This window comes from Chanodichthys erythropterus, chromosome 3 (assembly GCF_024489055.1).
Source record: "Chanodichthys erythropterus isolate Z2021 chromosome 3, ASM2448905v1, whole genome shotgun sequence".
NCBI lineage: Eukaryota > Metazoa > Chordata > Actinopteri > Cypriniformes > Xenocyprididae > Chanodichthys > Chanodichthys erythropterus.
Genome location: NC_090223.1, coordinates 6,124,514 through 6,138,714, shown reverse-complemented (window position 1 = coordinate 6,138,714; position 14,201 = coordinate 6,124,514). Strand labels below are relative to the sequence as shown.

Genomic DNA, 14,201 nt, shown 5'->3' with positions numbered 1-14,201 from the left:
CCCCCGTGAGAAGATCCAGTTTGGAGCATAGCGACTGAACAACTGACATGTGAGAGGCGAATTCGTTCCGCATCGCCGTCAACTCTTAGAATGTCTTCAAAGTGCGCAACAGTGTTCGCCATCTTATCCACCATATCACCTGTGGTCGGTGGTTTGGGTTTCTTCTTAATCGGAGAAGCCGACGGAGACATCTCCTGCTGTTTCCGATTGTGAGCCATCAGGAATAGTATTATTAATGAAGTAAACTTAAAATAAAACGAAAAAATCAGTAAAAAGGGGCCAAACGTACGGAGCTCTACTCAAGTGCGACTAGGTTCATGAGCACGTCACGTCACTCTAATATCTTTGCATTTTGATGGTCTGAGTGATATAATGGTCTGTGATACCTCTGATTCTGTGACATTAATTAAACTAAAAACAAATTGACTTTTGTCTGTTGACGGAGTGTATATATTCTCTGGTGTAAAACAGTTTGCTATGTTAGCCACAGAATCAATAAAACGGTGATTAAATGCTTCTGCTATAAGCGGAAGATTATTTGTCAATTTTGCATTTATTTTAATTTCTGGAATGTTTTGTTCTTTGGGGCGATCACCTATCATTTTTCTTAACTGGTTCCATATTATTTTAGTATTTCCATTGGATTTTTCAATTATAGTGAGAAAGAAGTCTGCCTTTGCTTTTCTTAATGATCTTACAACTTTATTTCTCAACATGGTGAAACGTCCTCTATCATGAGTTGATTTTATTTGCTATTTTTAAGGCTTGGTCTCGATCTTTCATTATTTTTATGATGTCTGGATTTATCCAGGGTGCAGTATTTTTGCATTGTTTGTACCTGATTTTTTGTGAGAATTCTTTAATAGTTCTCTCAAGTGTTTTTAGAAATATTTTGCTGTCTTTTTCACAATCAACTAAAGATAAAATGTCATCCCATTGAATTTGGTTAGCTGCAGCTACAAAGTTTTGATAATTATTTTTAGGAATTGTAATAGTTTCTTTTTTTCCTCTAGTACAAGGATGAAAACGTTTTTTGGTAAGATTTCTTGTGACAAGAATAAGATTGTGATCTGATAAACCTGTCAACATATTAAATGATTTTGCAATTCTTTCAGGTCTATTAGTGTTATTTTTGGGTTTGAGTTGATAAGTCGTTGTCAATCTCATTTTCCCTTTTGTATATTTTTTTTGTAAAATATTGTAAATATCATTTCCACATCAGGAAGCTGTAGGGGGTGAGTGCCATTTCCTTTGTAAATACTGTTTTCTACTGTTTTTCATTAGATGGGCAATTAGGATAATTTCTTTTCTTTTCTTTTCTTTTCTTTTCTTTTCTTTTCTTTTCTTTTCTTTTCTTTTGTTAGGGAATTTAGGTTTTTCTGTTAGGAGATTGTGTGCTGTTTGTTTGTTGTTTTGGCTTTTGCACATCCCTGAAGTTGTGCTTTCATTTGTGGTTTTGTAAATAAAAGTGTACAAAGGATCTTTGATTTCAATTGCAGTTTATGTTGCGGCCTCACCCTAGACGGGGTCGTAACAACTATTATTTCTTTTAATTATACTAATGATTAATTAAAACATCTGCAAATGTATAAAACTGATCAGAGATCAGGTAAACCGGTAAAACCCATAAAGATTGTGTTCAATAGTTCACAGCTGGAGGGCGATCTCAGTAAATCTGCATGATTCATGGGTTCACAGAGATCATCGCCCCCCAGCGGCAAAACATTGAAATTACAACACGTTCATAATTTTGTAACTGGACAGTGCTTTTGTTGAACATACAGAAATGAAGTTCTTTAGACGGGATAAAGAAGGTGAAAGTGATGAAGGTGGACTGGACAGAGAGAAGTGGAAGAGTGAAAGGAAAAAAAACCCACATAATTCTGTAGGCAAAATTAGCTCAAAAGGGAAATATTACTAATTAATCATAACTCATTATGATTAATTATAAATATTTGAATTAGTTAATCAAATTATCTTAATGTAGCTGAATTAATATTACAATCAGCTAATCTGTTCAGCCAGAAAACACTCAGTATTGATCGTCAATCATCTTTTCAAAAATATTTTCCGTGGCCACAGAAAAACATTGTTTTCTTAGCACATATCTGTGATCATAATCAGGGACATTGGTTTATAAGCAGATCAGAATCAACTCGCAAGTTTTATTTAACTAATTCACAAACACATAACTAAACTAACAAACACAAACACACCGTTCTCGCAGTGAGAGTGTGAGAAATGAATCTGAACCGTATCATAACAGGGGGATGAGACAATGAAAGAGTAAATTAACAATCGCTGGACGAACCATCAGTTTCAATACTATAAAGCAGCTTTGTTAAAGGGGTTCACAATCGTAACACTAAATCACTGTTTAGTGGTCAAATGATACTCGCACATGCCTTGGCTGTTGAGTGTCCAGATCTGCAGGGCCGTTTCTAGCCTTTTTGGCACCCGAGGCCAGATCCCTATTGCTCTATTATCACTCTAGTATGGGCTTCTCTTTAGTAGAAGAAGAAGAAGTACACATCAACAGGAGACGAGAAAGAGACAGTTGATTTTAACCAGTGGCTCCTGCAGCGATACGGCTGTACGCACTGTGTGTACCATGAGAGGGCGCTAATTAATGCCGGGTTTATTTATTTATTTATTTTTACATCATTGTTAAAATGATTATTAATCTATCTGTATACTCTCACGACATATTGAGAAAGCATAAGAGAATAAATAAAGGTGTGCGTTTGTGTGTTTTAAAGTGTGTATGTACTTGAATAGTGGGGGATGGGTGAAAAGAAATCTATTGGCTTTAGTTTTGTTTAATTGGCGCTTTTTCCACACACTACAAATTACAATTCAGATAGTTATTGTTTACAGCAAGGTTCAACATGAGCAAACGCTCTCTAAAACAGCTAAACTTAATTGAGACATTTGCCAAAAGGCCTAAACCTAATGAGGCGAATATTGCTTATTTTGCTTATTCATCCTATTCAGATGTTGTCGAGGTAACCACGGTGATGGTACTGTAACTTCCAGGTTTGCCGAAAAAAATAAGTCATTCCTGCAGCACTATTAAACAGCAAAAACTTCAAAATAACAGAAACTCTTAAATGTGAAACACAATGACATTAAACACTATCAGGAGCATCCCTTTACTAAAATATACACAAAATAACACCTAATTTCAACATTTATTCTCTCTAAGTTATCAGGACAGTTTCATTAAGTAACTTTTTTAATGAACACATTTCAGTGTAAATTTCACACAGTATTAAGTTGATGATATGATCAACATTATTGTCAACAGAAGTCAGGTTTAACACTCATCCTCTCCTCCTGTACCTGAAACACATTATACTTTTCTTTTTACTGAAAGCTGATATCATTGTTTTCTATTTCAATTGTTTTCTATTCATTGTTTTCTATTTCTAATGCTTTTTTTAAGAATTTTTTTTTTAACTCTAAATTACTAGATTTATTAACAGTGTAATAATAATATAATTTCAGCACATTCTTTCATGTAAATACAAAATAACTCGTAAAGAAAACTTGCTAAAACAACTCAAAGTCTCACATTGGGTGTCTCTGCTGACCTCTCATGGAAAAAAAAAATATGACATGATATTTCATGACTCTTACCACTACATATGGAGCAGGGGAAAAGCAAAACAACAAGAAGTTAAAAACAAGAAATACGTTGAAGAATATTTATTTGAAAGAGCTGATTTTAATTTTAAAAATGCTGTTATAATTTCACCATTTATTTGTCATTTAATGAGAATGATGTGCGAGAGTAAAAGTGTCGTCATTTTCTAGACTTTGTCCAAACCTGCAGCTCTGAATGAATAATAAAGACACTAGCATTAACTGATCAACAAGCAGACAGAAACTATACAAAAAACATGCTGAACTGAGAAAAATAAGCAATAACTACAAATAAATCAGAGCATCACTTGGGTTTGTTTGTGAACATGTAAAAGACATTGAAAGTGTTTATAATGGCACTCAATGACACCATTAGGACTCAGTTCTATTAGATTCATATTCTTCTGCTCATGTGGTTTGTGTGTCATTATTTGACTGATTTGTGATGGTTCTTGTTCACAGAGGCATAAAGTTCACTGCAGTTTTCCTGAGATCCAGCTTTTGCTCCTCTGATGGAAGCATAAGTCACTTTATCATCACAGCGAACCTGAATGAACATCACAGTTATTGTTTCAACACACAATTATTACAGCATGATGTTTGAGCTCAATTCATGACACAAATTCAGAAGAAAACACAAACTATCATGTTGAGAGAAGCTGGACAACATCAAGGAAGTGTTTCTCACCTTCTTCTTTTGGTCTTGGTTTTTACTGTACGCAGTGACCTCAGTATAAGTCACATGATCATCTGTCTGCTCCTAAACACCAATGGAAATATGACAAACCAAGATATTAAAGGCCGTTCCATCACTAGTGCTTTACACTGCAAATGTTTGTGTAAAACGAGCGTCATGTGACAACTTCATCTACAAGTTTAGATTAAATCTATTATTCAGACATGACTGCAGTAGACTGAGTTCAATTGTGGCAGTTCCAGTTGTGTCCTCTAGGGGGTGTGTGTGCTTATGTTGAGTGTGAATTTACCTGTTGAGGAAGAGTGTTCTGTCCTGTTGGATAGACAGGTCGTGTTTGATGATCCTGTAAAAAGAGCAGTTATTAGTAAAATCCTCTCCTGCATTCTCCTCTCTTGTGTGGTTTATTGATGCCAAGTTTCCACAATGACGTTATGATGACAGATCCTTGTGACATGAATGGATGTTACAGGAAAATCACCACAGTGTCAAATATACACAAATATACACAGATTATTGAAGATGAATCATATTGTTCACTGGCAGCAGATGAATGTAAATGTTGATTGTGTCGTTGGTTCATCATATTTATTCTTATCTGTGAGTTTTAGAGCAGAAACAGTTCAAATACACTAACCTGTCATTATATAATCTGACTAATACGAGTGTCATATTTCAGGATCAGAGCTTATAAACACTAATAACTCATGGATCGACCTACAATACTCACCTCAGAGTCATCAGTTCCTCTTCTGTTATCTGAAACATAACATCAAGGGAATATGTATGATCATATGTATGATATGTTGATTTCAGAAGAATTCTAGTGCTGTAGAATAGAAACATCAAACTCTGTCTAAGAGGAATTGTCTAAATTACATGTTTATTTAGTCCGATGTTTTGGACTTTTGTTCTTTTGTTATATAATATGAGAAACTGTAAAAACTTACCGTCTCTTTTTCTACGAATCATCCAGAGAATAAGAGCAGGAAGGAGAACAGCGAATGAAGCGACAACAATCACAATCACTGAGAGAGAGACGATATTACAGTCATATTAATACTGATGTCCACTGAGCTCATTTTCACTACAATGAGTTCATTTAGATCCTGATTCTAGAAAAACTCCAGAGTGTAAAAACAAGCACTGAAATGAGGATGATCTTCATACACACCTAGAGAGGTTGGAGTCAGTGTTGATGCTGTAGTTGATGGTAAAACTATTAAAATTAAAATCATATTTGAATGCATGAACACAAATCAGTCTCAGTTTGTGAAAGAAATGTCTTGATATTATTTTAACTGCTGCAGTCCAGATCAGATCTGAATCAGTGACTCAGTTATTGTGCTAAAGATGCTCACACTAACATGAGATGACTTGTTTCTAATAAATGCTCAATCATTTAAGTTAAAAAAGTCAGTTTCATCATTCACATATATATAGATATATATATATATATATATATATATATATATATATATATATATATATATATATGATGGAGTATATTTGCTCTAGTATGTGTACTTTTAAGTGTTGATTTCTTCTCAGAGTTTGAGCTGCTGACTGGAATCAGAAGATGAATGTTCAGATGTTCATCTGGAGGACATTAACATCATATTTTACAGTAGTAATAGTTGTTTCTCACCTGAATACTTGACAGTGTATCTGACTGAGGTCTGGAGTTGATTTCTGAGAGTAAGCTGACATCTCCACTCTCTGTTGTCATCTTCATTCAGGAGTGTTGTAGTCAGAGTGATGATACAGGGATCTGATGAGAATAATATCTGATATCTGGAGTCTGTCTTCAGATCAACACCAGCCTGATTCACCCACAACAGCTGAAGTCCCTCAGAACGGACCAAATAATCACGAGTTTTGTCATCATATGAATACAACTGACAGGAGAGAGTCACAGAGCGACCTGGACTGATCTCAGTCTGTGAGGATGATGATGATGATGATGATGGAGACACTGAAACTGAACACAAGACACAAATCACATGACAGATTCGAGTCTTTTCAGCAAACATGCGCGTTTAAAGGATTAGTTCACTTTCAAATTAAAATTTCCTGATAATTTACTCACCCCCATGTCATCCAAGATGTTCATGTCCTTCTTTCTTCAGTCGAAAAGAAATGAAGGTTTTTGAGGAAAACATTCCAGGATTATTCTCCTTATAGTAGACTTCAATGGAGCCCAAACGGTTGAAGGTCAAAATTACAGTTTCAGTGCAACTTCAAAGAGCTCTACACGATCCCAGACAAGGAATAAGGGTCTTATCTAGAGAAACCATCAATCATTTTCTAAAAAATAAAATAAAAAATTATATGTTTTAACCATAAATGCTCATCATTTTATATTTTATCTCCTAATTTTAACTACAGCAAATAGGCACAGTGCTCAAACGACAAATCTTGGCACCAACAATCATTTTAACTGGAAGAATTGCTACAAAAAAGGGGAATTTTTATCCAACCAGCCTCCCACTGACGGCAGCCATCAGCTTACATTCTGGAGAAGGGAAAACACAGCTGCCTACATCCAAAAGGATTAGAAATAATATGCCTCCTCTGGTTGAAGAATCTACCTGCTGCACAAACTGCCACAGACTTCTACAAAGGATTGCAGTTCTTGAAACAAAGTTACTTGCGGGACTACCAAACCAGAAGGAACACACAACAGAGCTTCATCATGGACGTCCTCAGCACACAGTCGGTGAGTCCCATGAATCTAATGCCCCTAAACAGACCGTACTGAGTGCCGGAATTGATCAACATATTAATTGATGGCACAAACAGGGAGCGAGACCCAAAGGCACTCGAGACAGCAGATTGTCACGAGTATCACATATTAATGCAGTAGCATCCTCTACCCCAAACACTAGTTCCCTACCACCGCCAATACATCTGGAGAACAGATTTGAAGTGTTAATGAATGTGGGTGAGGAATCTCCAGACGTGATGAATGTGGGTGAGGAATCCCCAAACATGATCGGACACAGATCAAATCAGTCAGCAGCTAACACCGATGCTAACTGCCGCTCAAGGTTGAACAGTCAGCGGCACTCAGCTCAGAGAGCAGCCGAGCCCAGGACTCTGATAGTGGGTGACTATATTATCAGAAACATTAGCAGCAGGGATATAACTACATGCTGCCTTCCACAAGCAACAGTTTCTGATGTAAACAGGGAACTTAAGAGCATTCTGATGAAATATAAAACTGCAAATCGACTAATCATTCATGTGGGGAAGAATGATATTCGGAAGGAGCAGTCAGAACTCCTTAAGAGGGATTTCAATGAACTTTTTGAAATGCTTAAAAGACTAAAAGTTCAGTCGTTCATCAGTGGACCACTCCCAGCAAGAGGAACAAATAGATTTACACAGTTGCTTGGGCTTAACACGTGGCTGCAAAAAACCTGCAACTTAAAAGGACTGAATTTCATCGACAACTTTAATCTGTTCTGGAGTCAGAGACAACTGTTCACTCATGATGGCCTGCACCCAAATAAACTGGGCTCAAGAGTGCTAAAGGGCAATATCTACTTCTCCCTCCATCATCCTTCAGCATCTGAATGGCACAAACACACCTGGACAGAGTACAACTGACCACAGGACTTCATTTCAGCATCTGAATGGACATGCGGTTGACACATCCCACAAGGTCAATGATAACACCACGCAGCCACAACAACCACTGCTCATGCACACAATCCTGACTGAGCCCTGCCCACAGAGCTCACCGAGAGACAGTGACGTGTTAGAACTGCTCCAAGATTCAGCACCCAAGGATGACTTTCGGGAAAACAGCCAGGGAAGCCAGGACAACATATTACAGCCTCCGGTAACACCAGAGCAACAGCCCCTCTCACCGGACACGTTATCCCTCTCTCCAGCATCCCCTCTTCTGTGCTTCTCAGAGAAAATGGAGGAACTGGTGTACGCTGGAACTCTCCCACTCTTTTGCTGCGAGCCCCCAGATATCAACAAAAAAGCATCAAGCCCTGAAACCACCAAAGCCTGTGGGCCCAGCTCGCCCTCCTCCTCCTCCTGCGAGAGCTCTTCGGCCCCTGCCACAACGCCAGCGCCCTCACCCTCCTTCATCTGTTCTAGGTGAATCAAAAACAACCGATAACAGCTCTCAGTGATGTGTGTCGGGTCCCCGCTATGATAACACTGACTTTGTCAAATGTTTACAGAACAAGCGGGAACCCAGTGTGCCTGTTGCTTTCTCTATTTCTGTTTTATTACATGATAGAAAGCCTAAGGCCTTCTCAAACCGTTTGGCAAACCCATTTAATCTGCTACCTATTACACGTCAAACTAAGATTACTGTAGAGACAGAAAGTAAGACTGTTAAGTTAGCAGTTTTAAACTTTCGTTCCCTTAAAAATAAATCACTTCTAGTCAATGACTTAATAACCACAAACAACCTAGATTTTATGCTTCTAAATGAAACATGGCTTGAAGACAGCTGCAGTGCAACAATCCTGAATGAAACAGCCCCTCCTAACTTTACTTTTATGAGTGTCTGCAGAGCTGTTAGGAGAGGTGGAGGTGTTGCTGCTCTATTTAAAGATGTCTATCAATGCAAGCAAGTGTCATTTGGTGATTACTTGTCTTTCAAATACTTGGGTATTGTATTAAAAGGTGCTCCTCGCATTCTACTTATAGTTATCTACAGGCCTCCAAAATACTCTCCAGCCTTTGTGGAGGACTTTACAGAACTGTTATCAGCAATTTCCTCTGAGTTTGACTGTTTTGCTATTACTGGGGATTTTAATATCCACATAGAAAATGCAGAATCCAATATGTCAAAAGAAATCATAACTGTTTTGAATACTTTTGATCTGACTCAACATGTACATGGACCTACACACAATCGTGGACACACTCTAGATTTAATTATCAGTAAGGGTCTAAACATTTCATCCATTGTCATTAAGGATGTAGCGCTATCTGATCAATTCTGTATTTTCTTTGATATATTGATCTCTCCGACTGTTGAAGCTAGATCTATCTCGGTCAAAAAGCGATGCTTAAATGAGAATACTAGTGCACTGTTTATGAAGGCTATATCTGTAACACCAAGCATATCTGCAGACTCTGTTGATTTTTTTCCTTGATTCTTTTAACTCAAAAGTACAGAACGTTATTGATAACATTGCTCCTGTGAAAGTCAGGAAGAAGAGTGGCAGACAAAAAGCACCATGGAGAAACTCAACAGCAGTGCAAAATATGAAAAGACAATGCAGAAAAGCTGAGCGCATGTGGCGAAAGACAAAACTCGAAATCCATTATAACATCTATAAAGATATTCTTAATGCTTTCAATGTGGAATTAGGCAAAGCTAGACAGACCTTCTTCTCAAATATTATAAACAAAAACTTAAACAACACCCGCACTCTTTTTGCTACAGTAGAGAGACTAACAAACCCCCCAAGTCAGATTCCCAGTGAAATGCTCTCAGACAGCAAATGCTGTGAGTTTGCTTCCTTCTTCTCTGAGAAAATTAATAATATCAGAAAGGCGATCAGCACATCCTTGAGCTGCACTGGGGTAAAACAGATCAGATCACAACCTCAGAAAGCAGCTATTATGTCTGTTTTCAAAGCAATCGATGGTAAAATTTTGGAAGAAACAGTACAGCACCTTAAAACATCAACCTGCGCCCCTGACACACTTCCCACATCTTTTTTCAAAAGTGTTTTTTAACTGTTTAGAAGCAGATCTCCTAGAAGTGGTAAATGCCTCACTTCTCTCTGGGACTTTTCCAAAATGCCTGAAAACTGCAGTAGTTAAACCCCTCCTGAAAAAGAGCAATCTGGATAACACCATATTGAGTAACTACAGGCCAATCTCAAATCATCCTTTCATAGGCAAGATCATTGAAAAAGTTGTTTTCAATCAGCTGAACAAATTCTTAAGCTTGAATGGATATTTTGACAACTTTCAATCTGGTTTCCGACCGCATCACAGCACAGAGACAGCGCTCATAAAGATAATAAATTATATCCTAAACACAGATTCAGGTAAATTATCAGTGCTGGTTCTTCTCGATCTCAGTGCTGCGTTTGACACTGTCGATCACAACATTCTTCTTGACAGGCTCGAAAACTGGGTTGGGCTTTCTGGGATGGTCTTTAAATGGTTCAGGTCATACTTAGAAGGGAGAGGTTATTATGTGAGTATCGGTGACCATAAGTCTGAGTGGACATCCATGACATGCGGAGTCCCTCAAGGTTCAATACTTGCACCCCTCCTGTTCAACCTATATATGCTGCCACTGAGCCAAACAATGAGAAAGAACCAAATTGCATATCACAGCTATGCAGATGACACCCAGATTTACCTTGCCCTATCACCTAACGACTACAGCCCCACTGACTCCCTGTGCCAGTGCATTGATGAAATTAAAAATTGGATGTCCCTAAACTTCCTTCAGTTAAACAAAGACAAAACTGAAGTCATTGCGTTTGGAAACAAAGATGAAGTTCTCAAAGTGAACATGTACCTTCACTCTAGGGGTCAAACAATTAAAAATCAAGTCAGGAATCTTGGTGTGATTTTGGAGTCAGACCTGAGTTTCAGTAGCCATGTAAAGACAGCATATTATCATCTCAAAAATATTGCAGGAATTAGATGCTTTGTCTCCAGTCAAGACTTAGAGAAACTTGTTCATGCTTTCATCACCAGCCGGGTGGATTATTGTAATGGACTCCTCACTGGCCTTCCCAAAAAGACCATAAGACAGCTGCAGCTCGTACAAAATGCTGCTGCCAGGATTCTGAGCAGAACCAGAAAACATGAACACATCACACCAGTTCTCAGGTCCTTGCACTGGCTTCCAGTTGCATTTAGAATTGATTTTAAAGTACTGTTACTTGTTTATAAATCACTCAATGGCCTAGGACCTCAATACATTGCAGATATGCTCATAGAATATAAACCTAACAGATCACTCAGATCATCAGGATCAAGTCATTTAGAAATAACAAGGGTTCACTCAAAGCAAGGAGAGTCTGCTTTTATCTGTTACGCCAGCCACAGCTGGAGCCAGCTTCCAACAGTTGCTCCAACAGTAGCCACATTTAAATCCAGACTCAAAACACATCTTTTTACCTATGCATTTGCTGATTGAGCACTGTGCTATGTCCGAACTGTCTGCACTTTATTTTATACGTATCATCTTTTTATTCTCTTAATTCCTTTTCCTGTTTTTATTTCATTTTTAATGTATTTTATATCTTTTATGTATCATCTTGTTATTCTGACTTTTAATGCATTTTAAATATTGCTGTCTGGTTGAAAGAGCTGGGAGAATTAGGAAGAAAGCATTTGTGATCAGGTTAAAATTTGGTAAATTTGGATAAGGGGACAAACCATGGGGAAATTTAAGCTGTAGTGCATGGTTAAGGTATCTCTGGATTACAGTCAGGACACTTTCCAAAGGGGGAAATTTCCAAAGGGGAAATTTGAACTGCGTTGCATAGAGAAGATATCTCCGGAAGGGGAATTAGGGCTGTGTGGTGCAGTTTGAGGTGTCTTGGCAAAAGGGGAGATTGAAACTTTGTTTATCAGTTTGAAAATCCACTCTGACGGATGACAACAACAACAACAACAACAACAACAACAAAAAACTCCCTAAGACTTCCTAGCTCATCCATCCAGATAGCAAAATTCTCTGTTTTTACTGTTATTTCTATTCCTTATGTTCTATTTTTATTTTTCTTCTTTATGTAAAGCACTTTGAATTACCATTGTGTATGAAATGTGCTATACAAATAAAATTGCCTTGCCTAGATAAGACCCTTATTCCTCGTCTGGGATCGTGTAGAGCTCTTTGAAGCTGCACTGAAACTGTAATTTTGACCTTCAACCATTTGGGCTCCATTGAAGTCCACTATAAGGAGAATAATCCTGGAATGTTTTCATCAAAAACCTTCATTTCTTTTCGACTGAAGAAAGAAGGACATGATTATCTTGGATGACATGGGGGTGAGTAAATTATCAGGAAATTTTAATTTGAAAGTGAACTAATCCTTTAAATCATAACCCTACCTTGAAGAACATGCAGAAAAACACGTGTATCAGTTCCTTGTTGTTCTCCATTCACAAATTGTCTGCAGGTGTATAATCCATAATCTTCTTCTGTGATGTTTTTGATGTTCAGAGAGCAGTCAGACCCCAGACTCAGTCTCTCATTTCTCTCTATGTTTTTCTTCTTGTTCCCTAATTCAATCAATGAAACTGTCCCTGAATGTCTGAAACTGCTATCGATCCATGTAGTTGATTTGCAGTCAGAAAGATCATTATTACAGGGCAGATGGACATTGTCACCAGAACTGATGAACACATGAGCATCATCCACTCCACTGGTACCTGAAACACAGTATATTTCAGTGATCATGATGATATATTAGGGGAAGTTGTGGCCTAATGGTTGGAGTCAGACTTGTAACCCAAAGGAGGGAGTGAATGAACAGCGCTCTCTTCCACTCCCATTACAGACAACTGAGGTGACAAGACACCGAACCCCCAATTGCTCCCCGGGCACCATAGCAAAAACAGCTGCCCACTGCTCCAGGTGGACTCACTGCACTTGGAAGGGTGAAATGCAGAGCACAAATTCAGAGAATGGGACACTATACTTGGCTACATGTCATTTCACTTTATATACAGTATTAATAAATGTAAATATAAATCATATCAGCATAAAAAGCAGAAGATTCAAATCATCCAGTATTTTTCCTCATGAACACAATCATCACACTCTTCAGAATAAAGTATTTTTCTTGATCATGTAGCTGTTAAAATCTCTGAATATGAAGATAATTGTTGATCATCAGATGTTTGAGTGACTCTATGTCCAGTATCAGGAATAATACAGTATGATCTGTATGTATCAATACACAACTCTGAGATCACAACGTGAATGTGTGCAAGAATAAACTGAGCATGTTCAAATCAACTCTTTCCAGACTAATTCCACTAAATGTCTTTAGAGAAAATCCAGATTTCTTTACCTGTGAGAAGTGAAGAGAGAAAGATCAGTCCCAGCAGACACAGATCACACTGATCAGCCATTTTCTGTTTCTGTCAGTCTTTCTCTTCATTATATAGTTACAGCTCTTTCTTCAGACAGGAAGGGCTGGTAGGGTCTAAAGAAAGAACTTCCTCTGATCTGAACTGAGTGTTGAAATTCTAGTTGTTATTTAGTGACGCAATGTCAATGCATAATGGAGAAGTGTTGATTTGTTCTTCAATGATGTTTAAACATTCTGCTGTGAAACACATCTGATCTGAACATAGTTTATAGGATATTCTTTGCATCACTGTTAGTTTCACTTCTTTCTTTTAGCAGTTTCCTGCATGCAGTTAAAATCTAGAAATAAAATCATTAAAATATTATTGATAAAATCGGTTTGTTAATGAAAGACTATTCATTATCCATGACTCATTGTTAGGAAATTAACAGTTTTAAAGTATTATTATAAAGTGTTATTTTGTTGTAAAATGCAGTATTCTATGATTGCCTTGGCATGTCGCTATGAAAGTCGACTTGTCCCAATATCCACACTTACACTCTTGGACACTTATTTTGTACAGTAACTATTAGAAGCACCAGAATTACTAAACACAGTTACACAGGGACTACTGAACAAACATTTAGATGTTTATCTTGAAATGAAAAGTATTGAAAATCAAATATGTAAATAAAGTTGTGTATAAACATGCATTTCTGTCAGGACCACTATCTTCAAATATGATTGATAATGCATAGAGTTCATATTAAGAGGAGGATAACAGATAAGAGGAGGGAAAGCAACAATAAACCCACCAAAACAAACCATATGCT

General features: G+C 37.5%; 1 protein-coding gene across 1 annotated transcript; it reads right to left on the bottom strand.

Moving 5' to 3' along the window:
* Positions 1 to 2,954: 2,954 nt before the first annotated feature.
* LOC137016968 (uncharacterized) lies at positions 2,955 to 13,482 on the bottom strand. Its single transcript, XM_067380828.1, has 9 exons — positions 13,369 to 13,482; positions 12,404 to 12,724; positions 5,988 to 6,320; positions 5,514 to 5,558; positions 5,290 to 5,367; positions 5,070 to 5,098; positions 4,632 to 4,685; positions 4,334 to 4,405; positions 2,955 to 4,192 (listed from the first exon to the last, which is right to left on the bottom strand). Exons 1-9 carry the CDS (start codon positions 13,427 to 13,429, stop codon positions 4,073 to 4,075), a joined length of 1,113 nt encoding a protein of 370 aa, XP_067236929.1. The 5' UTR covers positions 13,430 to 13,482; the 3' UTR covers positions 2,955 to 4,072.
* Between the last annotated feature and the right edge of the window lie 719 nt (positions 13,483 to 14,201).